Source organism: Gorilla gorilla, chromosome 16 (genome assembly GCF_029281585.2).
Source record: "Gorilla gorilla gorilla isolate KB3781 chromosome 16, NHGRI_mGorGor1-v2.1_pri, whole genome shotgun sequence".
Lineage (NCBI taxonomy): Eukaryota > Metazoa > Chordata > Mammalia > Primates > Hominidae > Gorilla > Gorilla gorilla.
Window position 1 is genome coordinate 52,842,394 of NC_073240.2, and position 23,861 is coordinate 52,866,254.

The 23,861-nt window shown below is 43.0% G+C and overlaps 1 protein-coding gene and 1 long non-coding RNA gene across 2 annotated transcripts; both read left to right on the forward strand.

Moving 5' to 3' along the window:
* The first annotated feature begins 1,968 nt into the window (after positions 1 to 1,968).
* LOC109023415 (uncharacterized) lies at positions 1,969 to 11,376 on the forward strand. The gene is made up of 4 exons (XR_002002801.3): positions 1,969 to 2,407; positions 4,940 to 5,998; positions 7,113 to 7,163; positions 11,153 to 11,376. It is a non-coding gene; the product is annotated as an uncharacterized lncRNA (long non-coding RNA).
* Positions 11,377 to 20,158: 8,782 nt separating this feature from the next.
* On the forward strand, positions 20,159 to 20,625 carry LOC101144070 (small ribosomal subunit protein uS15-like). Its single transcript, XM_055363059.2, has one exon. It carries the CDS (start codon positions 20,159 to 20,161, stop codon positions 20,612 to 20,614), a length of 456 nt encoding a protein of 151 aa, XP_055219034.1. The 3' UTR covers positions 20,615 to 20,625.
* Positions 20,626 to 23,861: the final 3,236 nt, after the last annotated feature.

Sequence of the window (23,861 nt, forward strand, 5' to 3'; positions counted from 1 at the left end):
GCATATTATCAGGGAGTTCATATTTAAAAACATATCTATATATATTTATATATACACATATATTTACATAAATACTACATGTATTTATATATTTACATAAATACTACATGTATATATTTACATAAATACTACATGTATATATTTACATAAATACATGTATATATTTACATAAATCCTACATGTATATATTTACATAAATCCTACATGTATATATTTACATAAATACTACATGTATATATTTACATAAATACTACATGTATATATTTACATAAATACTACATGTATTTATATATTTACATAAATACTACATGTATTTATATATTTACATAAATACTACATGTATTTATATATTTACATAAATACATGTATTTATATATTTACATAAATACATGTATTTATATATTTACATAAATACATGTATTTATATATTTACATAAATACTACATGTATTTATATATTTACATAAATACTACATGTATTTATATATTTACATAAATACTACATGTATTTATATATTTACATAAATACTACATGTATTTATGTATTTATATAAATACTACATGTATTTATGTATTTATATAAATACTACATGTATTTATGTATTTATATAAATACATATATATATATATATATTTATATATATATTTATATATGTATTTTCCCCCCAGATGGAGTCTCACTCTGTCGCCCAGGCTGGAGTGCAGTGGTGCGATCTTGGCTCACTGCAAGCGATTCTCCTGCCTCAGCCTCCCGAGTAGCTGGGACTGCAGGCACACACCACCACGCCTGGCTAATTTTTGTAGTTTTAGTAGAGACACGGTTTCACCATGTTAGTTGGCCAGGCTGGTCTCGAACTCCTGACCTCGTGATCTGCCCACCTCGGCCTCCCAAAGTGCTGGGATTACAGGCTGAACCACCGCACCCGGCCTCATAATGATTCTAAGGAACACTCTCTAAATATGTCACACAGGTTGCAAAAGTCCATGATAAATATTTTTTCTTGTGTCTTTCGCAAAGATTTTTTTTTGTTTGTTTCAATGTAGCTCAATCTGTTAATATTGTCTTTTATATAGCCATACTTGGCATGGCCTTCCCCATAACAAAATTATTGAACTAGTCTTCTATATTTAATGTTGTAGATGTATATCTGTAATCCACTTCAGATTATTTATTTTTGAGACAGAGGCTGGCTCTGTCACCCGGGCTGGAGTACAGTGCCACGATCTCAGCTCATGGCAACCTCTGCCTCCGGGGTTCAAGTGATTCTTCTGCCTCAGCCTTCCAAGTAGCTGGGATTACAGGCATGTGCCACCATACCTGGTTAATTTTTGTATTCTTGGTAGAGATGGGGTTTCACCATGTTGGCCAGCCTAGTCTCAAACTCCTGGCCTCAAGTGATCCACCCACCTTGGCCTCCCAAAGTGCTAGGATTACAGGCATGAGCCACTGTGCCTGGCCCACCTCAAATGTATTTAGCAGCTTAATTTTGATATAATGCATATACCATACAATTTGCCCTTAAAGTATACAGTGACATGCTTTTTACTATATTAACAAGATTGTGCAACCATCACCACACTCTGATCTCAGAAAGCTTTCATGTTCCCTAAAAGAAACCCTGTCCCCACTAGCAGTCACTCCTCAATCTATCCCCTGGATCCAGTGGTCCTAGGTCCCTGACTCTGGTGTCTCTCTGGACTTTGTAGTCCGCTTGCCCTGCCACGCCTGCCCATCTTCCCTGCCCCTCCCTGCTTTCGTGTTCTTCTCAGACCTTGGACTTGGCTTTTTAAAGCATATTGCAGTGTCCACCCCTCCCCTCTACCCTTGGGAACAGCGAGTCCTGGATGCTGCTTTCTTTCAGATCCAGGACACCAACTATACTAATCAGCAACTTGTCAGCCTCTAATACATGTTTCTGCTTATCCCTGAACAACTCATCCTGACTCATCCCACAACTGCTCACGATTCAGTCTGAACATGTCTCACTCAGCCATGACACCCAGGAGACAGGGCCTTCAGCTTGATTCTGTATTCCCCTTCCCCTGATACAATCACATGTAATAGATGCATGTGAAGCTATGGGAAGAAATGAGGTGGTTGAGAACAAGAGTGAATGGTGAGAAGGAACCAGGACTGACCCCTGTAGGACACTAACAGTCAGAGGCCAGAGACAGGAGGCACAGTCAGCAAGGGAAGCCAAGAAGAAGTGATGAAAGAAGTAGACAGAAAATCAGGAGAACAGGACTCAGAAGTCAAGAGACAAAAGTGCTTCAGCCTGGAGGATGAGGCCAGCAGGATCAAATGCTGCTGAGAGAATTCACATACGAAGCCGACTAAAAGATACACAATGGACTTGGCAACAGAAAGATAATTGGTGACTTTAGCAAACTTCCATGTCCATGATCAGGTAACTCCACTAATTAACATCCTTTAAGACTCCCCAGTGCCTTTCAGATAGAGTACCCTTCGTTCTGGCATCATTTTTTTTTTTCTTTTTTTTTTTCTTTTTGAGACAGAGTCTTGCTCTGTCACCCAGGCTGGAGTGCAGTGGCGCCGTCTCGGCTCACTGCCAGCTCCGCCTCCCGGGTTCACGCCATTCTCCTGCCTCAGTCTCCTGAGTAGCTGGGACTATAGGCACCTACCACCATGCCCGGCTAATTTTTTGTATTTTTAGTACAGACAGGGTTTCACCATGTTAGCCAGGATGGTCTCGATCTCCTGACCTTGTGATCCAGCCACCTCGGCCTCCCAAAGTGCTGGGATTACAGGTGTGAGCCACCGAGCCCGACCCGGCATCATCTCTTATCACTTCCACACACTCACCCCAGGCTCCAGACATACTGAGCTACTTGCATGGATAGATGGCCCATTCTCTCTTGCTACCGTACTGTCCCCTCTGCATGGAACCCTTTCCTCTCTGAAAACTCTCAAATGTCCTTCCTGATTAGCTCAAGTGCCATGTCCTCCTGGAAGCCCTCCCTGACCTCTCAAATTGGGTTGGGTGGTTCTCTTCTCTCTTCCCATAGCACCTTGTGTTGGTACAAGGTACATTTTCCCTTGGGGTTATGTCTGATCCAGCTTTGTTTCGCAGTCCTCTGGCCAGGGCCTGTCTCCCTGTTTTCCCAGGCATGCAGTGAAGCAAGCCTTGTTAGTGGAGGTGGGGGATGCATCCAGCTTCCCTCAGACCAGAAAACTTGCAAGCCAAACTGGCTGTGAGCCACGGACTTCTCTTTGGGTTCACGTAGGTCAGGTTTGCTAAGAGACCTGGGCCAGGAGTGCAATTCCTGGCAATTTAGTCCTTGGGGTCATTAGGTTGCAAAATCCCCAGTGTCATCAGGTTGATTGCTTTTCCCAGCACTATCTATGTCTCCCCACACAACCGGCCTTGGCATCTCTCCAGCTCTACCTGCTCTCCTGACCCAGGTCCCTTCCCTCTGCATGCACTCATCTTCCAAGCATCTGAGGACCTCTCACCGACTCACATTTGCTTCTGCATGTATTGGTCTCCCTGGGGTCTTCCCTCGCCCCACAGGTCTTTGCACCGTACGAGGGTAACCCTGAGTCTGGTCTCTCTGGTTGGATGCGAACTCCCTGCAAGGACGAGGAGAACACTCTTCCTCCTTGCATTTACGGAGTGCAAACCTCCTATACTCCACCGGCTGAGTTCAGGGAACATCGACTTGTATGTTATCAGTGACCAAAGAGGCAGGCATTAGAGGGCCAAAAGCTTTCAAACCACTTTGAGTGTGGTTCTTAGGCGCACTGGTGGAGCTACACCCAAGATGTACCCATGGCACACTCCTCCCCTAAAACCCCACTCCCAAAATCAGGGCTCAGTCGCCTCCTTGCCCTAAAGCCAGGCGCCCCCTTGTGGAAGAACGCCTTCTCCTCAGAGAGGTCAAGTGCCGCTCGTTGCCTGCAAACCACACGTTGCCCCTGACAGAAAACCCTTCCTAAGATTAGAGAGTAGATTCGCTCTGCTTTTAAAAACACGTAATAATGCATGTGCTTTATTACTGATAATAAAACTGTGCCTATTCATGTCATAAAATTTAGCAAGTGAGGCAAATTATAAAAAAGATCCCATTAAAAAAAAATTACCACAATCCTACCTTCCACAGACAGCCACTATTGACATTTTGGTGTTTTATCTAGTCCCTTTTCTATGAAAATATATGAAATATGTAAAGAATCTATGTACGGGTATACATAACACAGAAGTTAAAATATAAATTTGGCGGCTGAGGCCATGCCTCCTCCAGACCGTGGCTGAGCCCTCTGGCCTTGAACACCCCCCGCCTTACTCAGCCTGAAGCCTTGAAGCCTGCCCTCCCCCAACACCTTGGCACCCCAGCTTCCCTATCCTGTTCTACTTTTGTTTTCTTCAACACTTACCACCTTTCCCCTCTATACAGTTTCCTTATGTATCATGTTTACTGTGCGTCTCTCAATCGCGCCTCAATATAAGCACCAAGAAGGCAGAATCCTTGTCAGTTTTGTTCAATGATGCACCCCAAATGCCTAGAATAGCTCGAAGCACACAGTAGGTACTAAATCAGCATTTGTGAAAAGATGACTTAAGATTATATAAATCTGCTGTTTTTCATCTTTAAAAATTATTTGTAAACCTATGTAATCAACAAGAGCATATAATATTCCACCCTTTTGTTATATCATGATTTATTTTACCATTCCCCTCTTGTAAGTCATCTAGGCTGATTATAATTTGGCATATTACTAATCTCAATATCCATCATTTATCTACTTACCTACCAACTATCTCTCTACATTCCTAGCTCTGACCAGTAAAAAGGCCTATATATGTAGAGGGCAAAAAAAATAAAGAAAAAAAAAATCCTCATTTCTCATTAAAAAAAAAGTCCCTCTAATAATTAATCTTAAAACTTCATTTCTCATTCTCTTGGCATTTTCTTTCTAGCTCCGTTCTCCTGGAAACCTGATAAAGGTGGAACGTTGGCTGTGTTACCAAGCAACAATGCTCATGGTAAAAATGATCCACTTCATCTGGACAGCGAGGGCCGTGAATGAATCATAAGTACCTGGTGGGAAGCTGTGGCTCTGGAGTTCTGAATCTTGACTCTTGGAGCTCGGCACGCCCCTTGAGGAGACAAGGAAGCTATTCCCATGAGACTCTTACTAGAAATATCAGTCTCTCATTGGAATAAGGCTTTAATTTGCTGTTTATGTGACATTTCAGTTTACCCGGGTATCCTGTATTTTATCTGGCAACCCTACTTGAGGAAAAGGAGCTAGAGAGACACCTGCCATCACGCAGCTGGCGTGCTGTTTCATGCCTTTGCATCCTTATTCTAAATTAAGTTAGGCCAGGCATGGTGGCTCACACCTATAATCCCAGCATTTTGGGAGGCCGAGGCGGGTAGATCACCTGAGATCAGGAGTTCGAGATCAGCTTGGCCAACATGATGAAACCCTGTCTCTACTAAAAATACAAAAAATCAGCTGGGCGTGGTGGCGGACTCCTGTAATCCCAGATTTTCGGGAGGCTGAGGCAAGAGAATCTCTCAAATACAGGAGGTGAAGGCTGCAGTGAGCCGAGATTCACCATTGCACTCCAGCCTGGGCAACAAGAACAAAACTCCATCTCAAAATAAGTAGTTAGTGCCAAGCATGTCATGCTGTAGTCATGCGAGTCCTAGTGTCTAACAGACCCTGAGAAGAACTCCAAAGTGGGCATTGTAACCTAGCAACAGTGACCATCCTAGGAAGAATAGCACCCCAGGAACCCAGATTATGTTCTGTAAGTACTATTCTCCACGGAAAGGAAACAGCTCATTCTAGTCTGGGGCAGCAAAGGTACGGATGAACCTGGAACATCCTGTCATACCAGAAAGCGAGGAACATATTGAAGACCACTGTGCTCATATCAGAGGACTCAGGCACTTGCCTGGAAAGGCTGAGCTTTGCTCATAGGAAGAGATGGGGAGTGAGTGTGGGTAGACATGTAACAAGATTGGCTGTAAGTTGATGATGATTTAAGCTGGGTGATGGGTATGTGAGGGAGTCACTATGTTATTTTCTCTAAATTTGCATTTTTGAAATTGTTCATAAAAAAAGTCTAAAAATATTAAAAGAAAAAGTGACTATACCAATTTCCATTCCCTCCAGCAGAGGTGTAGAATCATAATGGTAATTTTAGATGGCGACATGAAGTATTGAGTCATTTATACAGCCTATTATAAATATTTAAATATATATACATATATATATTTAAATTTAGACAGAGTCTTGCTCTGTCACCCAGGCTGGAGTGCAGTGGTGCGATCTGGCTCACTGCAACCTCTGCCTGCCAGGTTCAAGCAATTCTCCTGCCTCAGCCTCCAGAGTAGCTGGGATTACAGGCATCCACCACCATGCCCGGCTACTTTTTGTATTTTTAGTAGAGATGGGATTTTGCCATTTTGCCCAGGCTGGTCTCGAACTCCTGACCTCAAGTGATCCGCCCACCTTGGCCGCCCCAGCTGCTGGAATTACAGGCGTGAGCCACTGCCCCCGGCCTGTATTTTAAATATATTTTAAAGATATGCTGTTATATAAGCTGGGAATTTGAGAAACTTGGATATAAAGAAGACTGAGTTGGCTGGGCGCAGTGGCTCATGCCTGTAATCCCAGCACTTTGGGAAGCCGAGGCGGGTGGATCACCTGAGGTTGGAGTTTGAGACCAGCCTGAACAACATAAAGAAACCCCATCTCTAATAAAAATACAAAATTAGCCAGGCATGGTGGTACATGCCTGTAATCCCAGCTACTCGGGAGGCTGAGGAAGGAGAATCGCTTGAACCTGGGAGGCGGAGGGTGCGGTGAGCCGAGATTGAGCCATTGCACTCCAGCCTGGGCAACAAGAGCAAAACTCCATCTCAAAAAAAAAAAAAGACTGAGTTGTAAAAAAAAAAAAAAAAAATTACAGGGACCCAATTCTACATATGTATAAATGAATAAGTAATTGGAATCTCTGGCTTCAACAGATGAAGAGTTCAGGGTGAGAGAGAATTTAAATTCTGCTCAAAGGAGGAAACATACTGGCAATCTTGAGATGCCCAGGTGCCTCTGTTCTCCACTGTTCTCTCCTTTAGGAGCAGAAAAGCAGCAAGCCAAGCATGCTGGGTTCCCAGAAGACCAACACTGTGAGTCTAGAGGCAAAGGCAGCCTTTCTGCCGCTGCATATCCAGGGCTACTGGGGACTGCTTAGCGCTCTACCTCACTGCAAGCAACAGCCTAGGGTGCATTACCTATCCCACACAAAGAGAGAGCCAGAGTTACTTAGAATTTGTTTGAGAGCTGCTTCTCAACTCTGCAGCTCCCAGCAGCAGGTTGTGTTGGGAGAGCAGGGCTGTGTCTGAGTGCCCCTCATCAGGCAGCACAGATGCCTGGCATGTCATCCCAGGCTGTGGCCCAGACTGTGTCAGGTAACCAGGCTGTATTCAGCCTATGGGGTACTCCCTCCCTCCCTCACTACATTGCTTTTTACTATCTTTTGGCCCCTTTTAAAAATCCAGCTCACCACACCTCCCACCTCCTGGTGGAGCCAGCTGTGAGCCTTGGCAGAAGGGTCTTGGTAGTTGCAGGCCTCCCAGGACAATTGCCAACCTTGAGGGTTTGCTCAGTTACTGGAAAGCAGCCTTAAAAATATAAATAGCTGTGGTAAAGATTGCACTTGTGAGAGTTGTCAAACCACGGAATACCCAACTTTTCCCTCCTGACAACTGATTTCCCTTTTTTTTTTTTGAGATTGAGTCTCACCATGTCCCCCAGGCCAGAGTGCAATGGTGCAGTCTCTGCTCACTGCAACCTCTGCCTCCCAGGTTCAAGCAATTCTCCCGCCTTAGCCTCCTGAGTAGCTGGGATTACAGGCACCTGTCATCATGCCCAGCTACTTTTTCTATTTTTGTAGAGACAGTGTTTCACCATGTTGGCCAGGCTGGTCTTGAACACCTGACCTCAGGTGGTCCGCCCATCTCAGCCTCCCAAAGTGCTGGGATTATAGGTGTGAGCCACCACACCCAGCCCTGACAACTGATTCTGAGAAATGCTCTTCTCCCGTTGAATAGCTGGTCTATCTCCACTGGGGAAAACTCCAGTTTCTAAAGGTACATGAATGACACAATCCTGTGAGTGGGTGATAGCCCTCATCTCTCTTTATCTGACCTGATTTTTCAGTAGGAAACCAACTTCTTAGCCAGATGGGGTCTGTTCTGACTGTGTAATTGGTGCTAAATACATATCTTTTAAATCAAATTTACTCTTGCTCTAGCTGCTTGATTTTTTGGGGCAATGGAAACATATAATTACAATCATGCTGAACTGCATTTTTTAGAAAGCTTCAATGTTTGATTTTTAGAATAAAATAAGCTTTACTTTTTACGCATTCTTTTGCTCCCTGTTAAAACCTTCATTCCAGGATGATCTACCTCGGGAGCACAGATTACAGGGTGATTATTATTTTGGTTCAACATATATAACAAGGAAGTAGCACACATGGATACAACTGTGCTTTAGAGACAACCTCTGCCAGACCTCTTGGGTCTTTTTCTCTCCTGCCGCTTTAACAGATGCCTCCCCTTGTTGTCCAAATACTATAAAACTCTGAGCTTGTAAAGAGAAAACGTGGCATTGAGTGTGGTGAGGTTTCAGGTGTTCTTTCATTGCCATGACGCTGATATTTTCTTGTTCTCCCCAAGCTCCTCTGGTATCTTCATTTGCTTCCCTTTAAGAAAAGCTCTTCTTGGTTTTCCTAATCCCTTTCTACAGATATTCTGAAGACACCAAGAAGATATTCAGTTTTTCCCCACTCAGAGATGACATGATTGCAGACATGACGTCCATGAGCTCAAAGCTCTCATCTCCAAATAAACACTGAATTCAGCCAAACATTGGTCAAGCACCTACTGCCACAGCAGACATGTATGTTAGGAGGATATTTGGCTGCAAGTAACAGAAAAAAAAAATCATTCTGTCTAGAGCCTTATTAAAAACGAATCTTGGGCCGAGCACAGTGCCTCAGGCCTAATAATCCCAGCATTTTGGGAGGCCAAGGTGGGGGTATCACCTGAGGTTGGGAGTTTGAGACCAGCCTGACCAACATGGAAAAATCCTGTCTCTACTAAAAATACAAAAAATCAGCCAGGCATGGTGGCGCATGCCTGTAATCCCAGCTACTCAGGAGGCTAAGGCAGGAGAATCTCTTGAACCTGGGAGGTGGAGGCTGCAGTGAGCCAAGATTGTGCCATTGCACTCCAGCCTGGGCAACAAGAGCAAAACTCCATCTCAAAAAAAAAAAAAAAAAAAAAAAGAATCTTGGGCCAGGCACGGTGGCTCACACCTGTAATCCAGCACTTTGGGAGGCCAAGCTGGGCGCATCACCTGAGGTTGGGAGTTCAAGACCAACCTTACCAACATGGAGAAACCCCATCTCTACTAAAAATACAAAATTAGCCAGGCATGGTGGCACATGCCTGTAATCCCAGCTACTTGGGAGGCTGAGGCAGAAGAATCTCTTGAACCCGGTAGGTGGACGTTGCGGTGAGCCAAGATCGCGCCATTGCACCCCAGCCTGAGCAACAAGAGGGAAACTCTGTCTCAAAAAAAAAAAACTCCATTAAAAGAAGAGATTCATTTTTCTTATGTAGCAAAAATTCAGGAGACATGCAGCTTCTGATGTTGGTTCAGTGGCTAAAAATTATCAGGGATAAAAAATATATATCAGGGATAATATCTGTGATTATTTTGCCTTTCCCTTATGGGTTCAAGGCAACTATTACAGTTACATATTCATACTACATTATCTGTTACTATTACATATTCATCCATATGAATCCATATTCAAGGCAAGGAGAAGGAAGAAAGGATCGTGCTGGTATTGTTCATCCCTTTATATTAAAAAAGCAAAAGATTTCTCAGAACCTCCCAACAGACTTTTGCTAATATGTAATTGGCCAGAATGTGTCACATAGCCACATTTAGTTGCAAAGGTGGCTGAGAATGCAAATGTTTGGCTTTTCCAATTCCAAATGTAGAGTCAAAGAAAGAAAGAAGTTGGGAATGGGTATGGGGCAGCCAAACCATGAGATCTGCAGAGTGAGATCCTTCCAACTGTGTTTTGAGTTTCTTATTGGAATTTAACATGTGCTTTAGAGATGGTCTGGTGAGGTCAAGCTCAGATTTCCTTACCCTCCAACTCATCTTCTCTTCCTAGCTTCCTACCACCTATTAGCTAGCCCTTTCCTGCCTCCTGCTGAAGAGTTAACAACTATAGACTCATCTTGATTAATAGAGCAGGAGGAATCTTGGCTTAAAGCCAGAAAATAAGTCACTGTGTCAAAACTCCAAAGATGGCTTGCTTTGCAATCTTGGGTGGCATATAGTTTGAGCCTTGATTTTTTTCACCTGTAACATATTTCTTAATATTTCTTACTGCACAGGGCTGGTGAGAGAATTAGCTGAAATAGGCATACGTGAAATGTCCTGGTAAAGCACCTGGTCCATATAGGCTCTCCATGGATGTTTGTTGCATAAATGAATGGGACTCTGTTAATGAAACTGTCCCTATAAATTTTATAAAATTGGCCAGGTGCGGTGGCTCACACCTGTAATCCCAGCACTTTGGGAGGCCGAGGTGGGCGGATCACAGGGTCAGGAGATTGAGACCACCCTGGCTAACACGGTGAAACCCCGTGTCTACTAAAAATACAAAAAATAAGCCGAGCGTGGTGGCATGCGCCTGTAGTCCCAGCTACTTAGGAGGCTGAGGCAGGAGAATGGCGTGAACCCGGGAGGCAGAGCTTGCAGTGAGCCAAGATTGCGCCACTGCACTCCAGCCTGGGCTACAGAGTGAGACTCCGTCTCAAACAAACAAACAAACAAACAAACAACAACAAAAAAAACTTTATAAAATTAATCGGGGAATAAGGGAGAGAAAGAAACAAAAATAAACTATGCTCGCAGCACATTCAGCATTAATCATTCAGTCAGCTTGCTCTCTGACCCGCTTCCTCATAGTTGTTTGGTACCTGTTATACTATAATCACATAAGCCCTATAGTTCCCCTTAACAGCTCTATAGATAACAACTTGAACAATATGAAATATTAAGTTTTCCCTTTGATATATTCTTTCAGGTTTTGCATACCAGTGAAACTAGTGACATCGGCTGGTCTAAAGGACCCCAGAAGCAGTTGACTCAAAGAACGCAGTTTCCATGTTTTGATTTTCATACCCCTTCCTCGATCAATCAACAACCACAATTTTCTAGCCCCTTGCCCTTCATAATTCTCTTAAAAACCCCAGCCCAGAACTCCTCAGAGATGGATTTGAGGGTCTCCTTCCATCTCCTTGCTCAGCCAGCCTGCAATCATTAAAGGCTTTCTCTGCTGCAAACCTTGCTGTCTTGGTGTATTGGTATGTCACTTCACAGTGGGCATACAAAACTGTTGGTCCTGTAACAGTATACATCTATTGGTTTGGGATGCCAGCATTCCTTACCCACTTCTGGTAACATCACCTCTTTCTCTTAGAGAATCCTCGGACATCTTGTGGTCTTCAAAAGGCCTCCCAATCACAGTACTTACCACCCCCTGGCCAAAGACCGAACATATGACTCTACTGACCAATCACATTGCCCCATCTCCTTGGCTACAGTGACTTGCATGTGACCAGTAAGGCCAATCAGAGACTCTCTCTAAAAATCTTTACTTGTATATGCTGAGAGATGTTTTCTTTGGCCTTTGGTTTTTTGGAATGATGTAACTCTGAGGCTGTCTGTAGCTATGATATTCCTTTTCTCAGTCACCACTATCACCAGTTTCTTAACGCGTGTTTGTGTGTTGGGTGGGGGCATAGACTTACAGACAATAGATGACAAATACAGTGACAGAGAAGAACAGGGGCTTATGGGAGATTATCTGCTCAAGATAAGTGATGAACTAGAAAGGCCAAACTCTCTTTGAAGGGCAATTAAGGGACTCAGTGTATGTGAGGGGGAAGAACTGCATTGAATAAGATGTGTATGCCTGGCAGTTTAAGTCAAAGTTTAATTCCAGTGAAGGTTTAAACCATACCTGGCCTCTAATCCTATTTGGTTGAAAAAAATCTGCACAAAAGTGAACCCACAGAGTTCAAACCCAAGTTGTTTAATGACTGTACATATATATGTTTATTCAAGAAAGTACAATAGTAATTTACTGAACCTAAACAGTGCAGCTGGCCATCTTGGAATGAATGGCATGGATGCCCTTCTCTTTTTGGGCTCCCTAGGACATCACACTCTTGATTTTCCTCTTACCTCAGTTGGTTGCTTCTTCCTGGTCTTCTTTGCTGGACTCTTCTTTTCTCTGATCTACTGACATTGCACAGCCTCCCAACAAGTCTCCCCATTAGTACTCGGTCCCTCAGCCCAAGATGATTCTTTAAATCACAAATCTTTTTTTTTTTTTTTTTTTTTTTTGAGACAGAGTCTTGCTCTGTCGCCCAGGCTGGAGTGCAGTGGTACAATCTTGGCTCCCTGCAATCTCCACAGCCTGGGTTCAAGCGATTCTCAGCCTTCAGAGTAGCTGGGACTACAGGTGACCATCACCACGCCCAGGTAATTTTTGTAATTTTAGTAGAGGCGGGGTTTCACCATGTTGGCCAGGCTGGTCTCGAACTCCTGACCTCAAATGATTCACCCACCTCGGCCTCCCAAAGTTCTGAGATTACAGGTGTGAGCCACTGCACTGGGCCTAAATCACAAATCTTTTATGTTAATCCAAAACTGAACTTGATGTCCTCTCCCTACCCCGACACCTCTGCTTCCCTAGTGCTTTCCATCTCATAATGGCAACTATGTTCCTCCAGCTGTCTTGGCCAAAATCCTTGTCATTTTGACTCCGGTCTCTTATTCATCAGAAAATCCTATCACTTCCAACCTCTAAATATATCTAGAATTTGAACACGTGTCACTGCTGTGATGACGGCCATGATCATTCACTACCTGCATTATTACAATAGCCCCCTCCTTACTAATCTGTTTCTGTCCTTGCCCATCACCCTCTATTCTCAAAGGACAATACTTAAAATTTAAGTCACATCAGATCACCACTCTGCTCCAAACTCTGCATTCGTTCTCCCTTCCTCCTAGAGTGAGAGCCAAAGTCCTCACCACAGTCCTGAGGGCTATACATGATCTGCACCCTCACAGCCCTTTGCCTGTCTCACCTCAGTGACTGCCACGTACCTTTGGCTCATTCTGCTCCTGACCACACTAGCCGTTATACCACTCAACACACCATGCATGCTTCTTTCTTCTATCTGCCTGGAATAGTCTTCTCCCAGATATCTGCTTGGCTAACTCCATTCAACTGTTTATAAAAATATCTTTTCAATGAGGATAACCCCTCCCTACCTACTCTTGATCCCCTTTACTCCACTTTTCTTCCCCTCCCTCTGATAGCACACACTGCTTTCTGACATACTGTATTTATTAATTTCATTCATTGTCTGTCTTTTCCAGTTACAACATAGGTTTCATGAGGTCAAGGACTTTTTTTTTTTTTTTGTGATGGTGTCTTGCTCTGTCTCCCAGGCTGGAGTGCAGTGCCGTGATCTCGGCTTACTGCAAGCTCCACCTCCCAGGTTTACGCCATTCTCCTGCCTTGGCTTCCTGAGTAACTGGGACTACAGGCACCCACCACCACGCCCGGCTAATTTTTTGTATTTTTAGTAGAGATACTAATGGGGTTTCACTGCGTTAGCCAGGATGGTCTCAATCTCCTGACCTTGTGATCCACCTGCCTCGGACTCCCAAATTGCTGAGATTACAGGTGTGAGCCACCGTGCCTGGCCAGAACTTTTAAAAAAAAAAAAAAAAAAAAAAAAAAAAAGAGATGGGGTCTCATTATGTTGCCCAGGCTGGAGTGCAGCAGCTATTCACCAGTGTGATTATAGTATACTACAGCCTCAAACTCCTGGGCTCAAATGATCTTCCTGCCTCAGCCTCCTGAGTACAGGTATACCACCAAACCTGGCTCTTTGTCTGTTTTGATCTCGGCTCATAGGAGATTGAGAATGTCTTCTTCAGGGACTCTGACGCTCCCAAGGACCTTGGGATAACAACTTTTGAGATCCCCCAACACATAGACCAACCAGATCACCCTAAGTGAAGCATGCTAATAAATACCTTCAAAGCTTTCAATCAGCATTTTATTTCAGGCCCTGCTCTTAGATACAGGCCAAGAATCTAAGATAACAAAACATCCAAGGAAAACCTCTAACACTAAAGAAACGAAGCACAAAAAAAAAAAATAATAAATTGAGGGGTGGGGGTTTGAAGTATTTGGGATAAATGAAGACTACAAGGAGAATATATTTAATATCCACAGAAAGATAATATTATGCATCCATGGAACAAAAGAAAAGGAATATATTATCAAAAACATTCAGAGAACAAAAAATAACTCTAGGAAACAAAGAATGTAAAGAAATAAGAAATTCAAAAGAATAACTGGAAGATAAATCTAGCTGAAACAAAACAAAACAAAAAAGCCAAACAAAGGAATGGAAAATAGTAGTACAAGGATAAGAAAATTAGATACCATCAACGAAGCTCATCCAAATATTAACAGCAGTAGGAAGAAAACAGCAAAGCAGTAAGAAGAAAGTCAGTGGAATGAACCAAGATAATCTCCCAGAATGGAAGAACATGGGTTTCCAGATTGAAAAGCTTCACCTAGTGCCCAGCACAATGGACAAAAGTATACCCATATATCATCGGGAAATTTCAGAATTCTGAGTTCAAAGAGAGAGAACCTACAGGCTTCTGGACAGGAGAAAACAGACCACACACACAATCAGGAATCAACACTGGAAGCTAAATAACATGGAAGAATGTTATCAATATTGGAAGATAAAATAAAATGGAGAAATGCCTCTAAAATTCTGAAGGGAAATAATCTGAGATCTAGAGTTTTATACCCAGATATGATGGGTGCACCAAAATCTCAGAAATCACCACTAAAGATCTCATGTAACCAAACATTACCTGTTCCCCCAAAACCTATGGAAATAAAAAATTAAAAAAATTTTTAAAATAGAATGTTATAACCAGATAAAGTATTATTCAACTGCGAAGGTGGAATAAAGAACATTTCAGATGTACAAGGTTTCAAATATTTGCCTCCTACCTATTCTGAGAAAGATATTAGAGGATATTCTTCATCAAAATTAGGGAGCAAACCAAGAAAGAGAAAGGCCAGGGATACAGAAACAAGAGATCCAACACAGGGGAAAGCAAAAGAAATCCCAGGATAATGATACTGAAGGGATGTTGCAGGATAACAATTGTATAGCAGTCACAGAGGACAATCAGTTCAGATTTGAGAAGATTAGAAGGCTATGGGAGACAGTTCTTCAGGAAGATAAAATATACAAAATACCTGAGGTAGATAAATGTCTTGAGAAGAGATTTAAATAACTGTTAGAAAATTTAAACGTAGTTTCCTGAAAGTTTACAGAAAGCTAGTCAAAAGTCAAGTAAAAAAAATTAAGACAATTAACTCAAGGAAAAAATTGGTACAAGAAAAGTAATCATAGTTAATTAATTACATGGCTCAGCTCTGAATAGCATACAAAGTCAATGTAAATAATGATACTGATTTAACCCAAATTATGATATAATTATATTGGATGGGGTTGGGAAATAGAAATTGTGTGTGTGGCAGATAATATGGGGCAGGAGGAGATGAAAGAGTTAAATCCCTACTTATCACAGTGCAAAGACAATTGATACTGTCCCAAACTGTAAATCAAGACACAGTCATCCAAGCATTCTATTTAAAGATATAGAGATAAATACTAAAAAGATCAGTTAAAATAATTAAAAGTACTTTAGGAGGCCGAGGTGGGCGGATCACGAGGTCAGGAGATGGAGACCATCCTGGCTAACACGGCGAAACCTCATCTCTACTAAAAATAGAAAAAATTAGCCGAGCTTGGTGGCAGGCGCCTGTAGTCCCAGCTACTCGGGAGGCTGAGGCAGGAGAATGGCATGAACCTGGGAGACAGAGCTTGCAGTGAGCCAAGATGGTGCCACAGCACTCCAGCCTGGGCAACAGAGCGAGACTCCACCTCAAAAAAAAAAAACAAAAAACAAAACAACAACAAAAAAATAATAATTAAAAGTAGTTACCTCTGGGGCTGGGAAATTGGGGGAGGGAGACTAGGCACTGCTGTTTTTCCTAAGAGACCTTATTAAACCATTTGGCTCTTTAAATTATGACTATGAATACTTTTGAAAAATAAAAAGTTGATACTCATCTAATTCAAGTGGGCGTCCTTATTTTAAGTATCTTAAAAGTTAAGAGAAATCTTAACTGGGTCAATTAGCTTGACTGAGCTCAAACGGAGCAGTATTATAAAAAGGTTGAGTATTAGATATTCGTTTGATGCAATGGTTCACAACCCCAGATGCACAACCCTGGTTGCACAATTGAACCACCAGGGGAATTTTTAGAGCCTACTCATGCCATGCCGCATCCAAGCCACTCAAATTGAGCCTCTAGGGCTCACAGGGGCATCCGTAGTTTTATTTTTATTTATTTTATTTTTGAGACAGAGTCTCACTCTGTCACCCAGGCTGGAGTGCAGTGGTGCAATCTTGGCTCACAGCAATCTCCGCTTCCTGGGTGCAAGCTATTCTCCTGCCTCAGCCTCGCAAATAGCTGGCACTACAGGTGCGCGGCACCATGTCTGGCTAATTTTTGTATTTTTAGTAGAGATGGGGTTTTACCATGTTGGCCAGGCTTGTCTCAAACTCCTGACCTCAAGTGATCCGCCCGCCTCAGCCTCCCAAAGTGCTGGGATTACAGGCACGAGCCACCACACCCAGCCCATCCCTAGTTTTTTATTTATTTATTTATTTATTTTGAGACGGAGTCTTGCTCTGTTGCCCAGACTGGAGTGCAGTGGCGCGATCTCGGCTCACTGCAAGCTCTGCCTCCCAGGTTCAAGCCATTCTCCTGCCTCAGCCTCCCAAGTAGCTGGGACTACAGGCGCCCACCACCACACCTGGCTAATTTTTTCTATTTTTAGTAAAGACAGGGTTTCACCGTGTTAGCCAGGATGGTCTTGATCTCCTGACCTTGTGATCTGCCTACTTTTTTTTTTTTTTTTTTTTTTGAGGCAGAGTCTCACTCTGTCGCCCAGGCTGGAGTGCAGTGGTGTGATCTCGGCTCACTGCAAGCTCTGCCTGCCGGGTTCACGCCATTCTCCTGCCTCAGCCTCCTGAGTTGCTGGGACTACAGGCATGTGCCACCACGCCTGGCTTTTTTTTTCTTTTCTTTTTTTTTTTTTTTGTATTTTTAGTAGAGATGGGGTTTCACCATGTTAGCCAGGATGGTCTTGGTCTTCTGACCTTGTGATCTGCCCGCCTCGGCCTCCCAAACTGCTGGATTACAGGCTTGAGCCACCCCACGCGGCCACCCATCCCTAGTTTTAAAAGTCCTTCAGTTGACCACACGTGGCCCATTCCTAGTTTTAAAAGTCCTTCAGGTGGCTGGGCCTGGTGGCTTACACCTGTAATCCCAGTACTCTGGGAGGCCGAGGCAGATGGATCACTTGAGGTCAGGAGCTCGAGACCATCCTGGCCAATATGGTGAAACCCCACCTCTACTAAAAATACAAAAATTAGCCTCTACTAACAGTAAAAAAATTAGTTGTAGTGGCCTGCGCCTGTAGTCCCAGCTGCTCTGGAGGCCGAGGCAAGAGAATCGCTTGAACCCAGGAGGTGGAGGTTGCAGTGAGCAGAGGTTGCCGCCACTGCATTCCAGCCTGGGCAATAGAGCGAGACACCATCTGAAAAAAATAAAAAAAAGAAAAAGAAAAAGAAAAAAGAAAAAAATTCTAATGTGTATCAAGATTAAGAACCACAGTTCTAATGATGACCTGAGGAAATGTTTTTAAATTCACTCCTAAGTTGCCTTTAAATGCAACTCATAGGATACTTACTTAACAGCATGGAATCTAAGTTTTGGTCCCACTTCCAAGAAAGGGAGGCTAGGTGGAAGATGAAGACCCCACTTTGGAGGTAGGAACACAACAGAGAAACCAGGCTCTACGAGGAAGTCAATTTCAGTGTTGCTACTAAATATAATCCTTAAGTCATGAGAGCAGTAGACTTCATGGCCTTAGCGTAGGGCAAAGAGTGGCGATGCAGGGCATGGATTTATTTTCTTCCTCCTGAAGAAAACAAAATGCTGGAAGAATTCCTCTTTATCATGTGTTCAGAGCACAAGTTAGCCTGTGACTCTTAAAAACACAAACACATAAAACCAAATCTTCAAAACAATTATGTTTAGCAGATGATAAGTGCAAACCAATGGTCCCTTCACAATCCCTTCCCTCTCTTTGGGCTGCTGGAACCACCCTCTATTAGTCTCGGAGGCAGAATGACTTTATGATTCATCAGATCTGCGCTTGATTTTTAAAAACACATTTTATGGGCAAGCATTAGGTCAGCAGAAACTTCCTTCCCACTTGGCATATTTCATAAATCAGATGCAGAAAACACTTGGAGGCAAGCCCATGCCGGATATTCAGGGCTGTGTCAGGAAGTCAAGGTCACTATCTTTACATTCCAAGTCAAGAGCGATGGCCTCTATATGGTCTCAATTCTCAGGGAATGTCCTTACCTGAGGCACAGGATGGAAACTGGCTTTTAAGCAAAATGGAGTATCCCACCTCCCCAAAGGAGTCTAATTCTCCCTTCTGGCATGATGAGGCCTGCCTGATGGTAGCCCCAGGATCCAGGATGGCTAACATTTCGCAGGCGCCATGTGCCAGGCGGTGTTCTAAGTGCTTCGTGCATATCCTCACCCCTGAGGTATTTGGGTGAACCACACTTGCTAACTTGCCAAATGCCACATCATGGTCAAATAAGAACCAGAATTCACAGTATAAGGCTCATGCTGGGACAGTACTAGGTTAAATATCCATGGAGAAAAAGGAAAGCTAGGAAATAGGTCAGGAGGGAGGCTGGGAGGCCATAGGAGGCGGAGGTGATGGTGTTGCCGGGTGGCCCACTCCTGGCTCCTCTCCTCCCCATCTGCCTGTCACAGCTCATCTCAGCCTCTTGCCCTCTCATCCTTTCCTTGGAAAAACATCCCGGCTGTTGGGGCCTGGAATACTCCAGCATCAGCCACACCCCTCTGGCCTGATGTGTATGGCTGTGTCAATGTGCAGCAGGAGGCAAGTGGCTTCCACCCTGGTGCCAAGGTCTATGGAGCCAGCAGACTGGAGAGGACAGTCTGGCTGACAGAGGTGGCCTGCCTTGCAGCTGGAAGCACTTACGTAAGGATTGCAATGCAATGTGGCTGCTTTGCACAGCCTTGCACCTCAGGACAAGCTTCCGAAGGTTGCTAAAATGCAGTTCTGTGAAGTTAGTACTGCAGAGGAAGGTACCATCCAGATCTAGCTGTTCTGACTCAGGGATGCCTTACTCAATCGGCCAGACTTGGAGAGTTACAGCCAGTACATCATAAGCATAGTCCTTCCACAAGCCATGCTCAAGGGGGTTGATGGACGAACCCAGCCCCCAAGGGAATGCTTAATTACATGGGGACTGTAGTGCTTTGGCTCTGGGTTCTTATGGACTACCGTCACCCACATTTTCAATTCCTTTGAGTTTCAAATATTACAAAAGGCATGGTTTAGAAACGTGACACTGTTAGCTCCTTGAGCAGAACTTGGAACAGCAGCTGGATGGCAAACAGTGCCAGATGGAGGCCTTAGGGTGAGAAGCAGCTGAGTGATGAGGGTTAGAAGCAGCACCATTTGGCTGTGTAAGAGGCAGAGGGAGGATGGAGCGCAGCTGACCTCTGACCTAGTCTAGGGTGGCTGCCCTGCCCTTCAGCTGTGGTGTTGGCAAGAGAGGGTGGGTGGCCTTGTGGTGTCAGGAAAGCCAAGTGGCCAGAAGTCACCCGTCCTCTCTATTTTAAAGGCACAGGTATTTCTTCTCCAGGTCTTGCCTGGTGAGTCCTTTCCCTTTCTCCTTGAGAATCCTGAGGTTTCAACATGGGAGGAGGTGAAACCCTCCTACATTGCGGGTGGGAACATTTAATAACGTGGCCACACTTCACTGCCTGACTGCCACCATCATGGGTTGCATGCATGCTCCTGGGAAGGGCCTGTCCCGGTTGGCTTTGCCCTATCGCCACAGCATCCCCACTTGGCTGAAGTTGACATCTGACGACGTGAAGGAGCAGATTTACAAAGTGGCCAAGAAGGGCCTGACTCCTTCACAAATCGGTGTGATCCTGAGATATTCACATAGTGTCGCACAAGTATGTTTTGTGACAGGCAATAAAATCTTAAGAAATCTTAAGTCTAAGGGACTTGCTCCTGATCTCCCCGAAGATCTCTACCATTTAATTAAGAAAGCAGTTGCTGTTCAAAAGCATCTTGAGAGGAACAGAAAGGATAAGAATGCTAAATTCCATCTGATTCTGATACAGAGCTGGATTCACCACTTGGCTCAATATTACAAGACCAAACGAGTCCTCCCTCCCAATTGGAAATATGAATCATCTACAGCCTCTGCCCTGGTAGCATAAATTTGTCTATGTACTCAAGCAATAAAATGATTGCTTAACAACAACAAAAAAAACCAATAACGTAGCCACTGTGAAAAACAGGTTAGTAGTTTCTCAAAACATTGAACAGAGTTACCATGTGACTCAGCAATTCCACTCCTAGATGGAATTAAAAACATGTCCACACAAAAGCCTCAAGTTCATAGCAGCATTATTCATAATAGCCAAAAAGTGAAACAACCCAAATGTTCATCAACTGATGAATGGATAAACAAAGTTTGGTATATTCAAATAGTGGAGTATTACTCAGCCATAAAAAAAGAATCAAGTACAGACGTATGCCACAATGTGGACAAACCATAAAAACAATATGTTAAATGAAAAAAGTCAGACACAAAAAGCCATGTGTTGTCTGATTCTATTGATATGCAATGTCCAGAATAGGCAAATCCATAGAGATAAAAAGTAGGTTAATGGTTGCCAGGAGGTGAGGGAAGGGAGAAATTGGGAGTGACTCCTAATGGGTATGAGGTTTCTTTATGAGATGACAGAAGTGTCTGGAATTAAAGATGATGGTTGCATAACATTGTTAATATATTAGAAATCATTGAGTTGTATAATTTAAAATGGTTTTATGTTATATAAATTTTATCTAAATTTTTAAATTGCAAAAATCATGGAAGAAAAAACCACCTTAAAAGATACCTTATTTATTTTTATTTTTTAAGACAGAGTCTTGCTCTATCACCCAGGATGGAGTGCAGTGGCATGATCTCGGCTCACTGCAACCTCCACCTCCCAGGTCCAAGCAATCCTCCTGCTTCAGCTTTCTGAGTAGCTGGGATTACAGGTACGTGCCACCACGCCCAGCTAATTTTTGTTTTTTTAGTAGAGGTGGGGTTTCACCATGTTGGCCGGGCTGGCCTCAAACTCCTGACCTCAGGTGATCCGCCCGCCTCAGCCCCGCTGGGATTGCAAGGGTGAGCCACCACGCCTGGCCAAAATATACTTTAATAAAAAGTTGTCATAAAAGTAATGCCCAGGCTGGGTGTGGTGGCTCACGCCTGTAATCCCAGCCCTTTGGGAGGCTGAAGTGGGTAGATCACCTGAGATCAGGAGTTTGAGACCAGCCTAACCAACATAGTGAAACCCCATCTCTACCAAAAATACAAAAATTAGCTGGGTATGGTGGCACGCAGGAGAATCACTTGAACCCGGGAGGTGAAAGTTGCAGTGAGCTGAGATCGTGCCTCTGCACTCTGGCCTGGGTGACAGAGCAGGACTGTCTCAAAAAAAAAAAAAAAGAAAAGAAAAAGAAAAAAAATAATGCCCAGCAAATTTATTTCAGCAATACTTTTGATTTCCAAGAACTGTAATGACAGAAATTAAAAAAAAAAAATGGCTGGAGATTCTTCCAAATCTGAGATATCCATGTTTCCTTTAGAGTTTTATTCTAGTTTCTTCTTTGATTATGCATCCTTGAGAGTATTCTTTCTGCTGAGTCTGTTACTTCTCCCATGCAATTAGTTTTCTTTCAATATCTGGTGATCCTTGGGGTCAGTTAATAGCTAGAGCTAAGATGTGTGGGGTGGAAGATTGGCCCAGCCAACTGCTGGGGACTGCTGCTTCCCATCTTGGCATTGTTCCATCATTTTGTAAGAGAAAACTTTCACTTTTTTGAGAGGTGCTTTTTATTGCCTGAAGTGGGCTAGAGATCCCTCTAGCTGGGTTCTATTGTCAGTTTACTCCCATTGACATTAAATCTGGAAATTCCACATTGCTGATGGCACCCGCCCACCTCCAGTGTGTTAATGCTACTATTGATTATTGAGCTGTAATAGATCTTTTCAATAGAATTTGAAAAGAGGGAGGATAAGATATAATCCAACTGAAAAAAATGAGCACTACTTATGCTTTAAACTAAAGCTTTAAAACACATATTCAATTATTTGCAAATACATTCAGAAAAAGATTAGTTGATTTCCTATTATCAAATTTGATACAAGTAATTTTCTGATAAAAATGATAATAAAGATAAAACACTAAGTTTTATCTCATTAAATGTAATCTTGCTAACAAAATTAAAATGTTAAGGTCAAATGAATACAGATGTATAAAAGTAAAATGCAGCTCAGATGTTAATACCACTGGCCACTAAAAGGAACCAGGACTCCTTGGAGAAAGTGTTTCCTATTTCACTTATTTATATTAGTTAAAAAAACAAAACCATGAGCCAATGCTATCAGTGGGTTCTAATCCTTTCCTATTACCTATTCGATGCTCACATTGTCCCAAATTTGGCCAGTGGAGGCCTCTTACAGAAAAGTGGGTAAAGATAAAACACAACCATGAAATTCAAATTTCATTCGACTAAGTACCTTTACAACTGGTTACGAGAACACCACCTTTAAACGTATCCTTCTCCATGTTTAGAAATCTAAATAAAATATCCAATAAATAATACATAAGGAATAAAAGGACAACTCATTTTTTTAAACTGCTAATAACCATGTTGCCTAGTACATTATTAGATGTACTTAATGATACTTGAGTGAGGAAGAACCATTTTTTTTTTTTTAGGGAATTTGGGTGTATTTGTTACAGCACAAATATAGAAATGGCCAACACTTGTTTCCTAAAGTGTCTTAAAATAAAATCCAGTCTCTTCCCATTTTGAAATACTAATGACAGCTGGTAGTTTTCATATGAGTGCATTTCAACTTTACAACCACTGTGAGGAAGCTAAAGTCCAGATAATTTAAACCTTCAAGACCAAAGACCCAAGTAAGTGGTTGCGCAACTACCGAACACTATCAGATCTCTTTGTACATTTTCCCCAGAGGAATCAGATAACTTTATGATTTTGATTTAAAAAGAAATGTAACTTTCAACCATATTGAAATGAAGGGGTCTTACCTCTCAAAGTACAAAAATCTGAGCATTTTTAAAGACCAAAAGTCTTGTGTGCAAGGTGTCTAAAGACGCAGATACCCTCCTCTTCCAAAGTCAACTATTAAAGCCTGAGTCATTCTTCGATCGGTAACAGTTAATTCCAAAATGAGCTTTGAAGACAAAGCAAGAAAATGGTTTCCTGGTGCTGTAAAGACCATTTGTTGCCAGGTGGACCTTTCAAACGAAGATGCAGAGGGGCGCCCATCTGCTCCGCTGCCCAAGTCCAGGTGAACCTCTGGGTGGAATAAGAGCCGAGGACTTTAGACCAAGCCCCTCCCTTCAAAATCCCAAAGCAGGGGCCTGGCGCGGTGGCTCA

Excerpts from the sequence above, each read along its gene's own strand:
- LOC101144070 (XM_055363059.2), top strand. The coding sequence starts at position 20,159 with ATGGGTTGCATGCATGCTCCTGGGAAGGGCCTGTCCCGGTTGGCTTTG.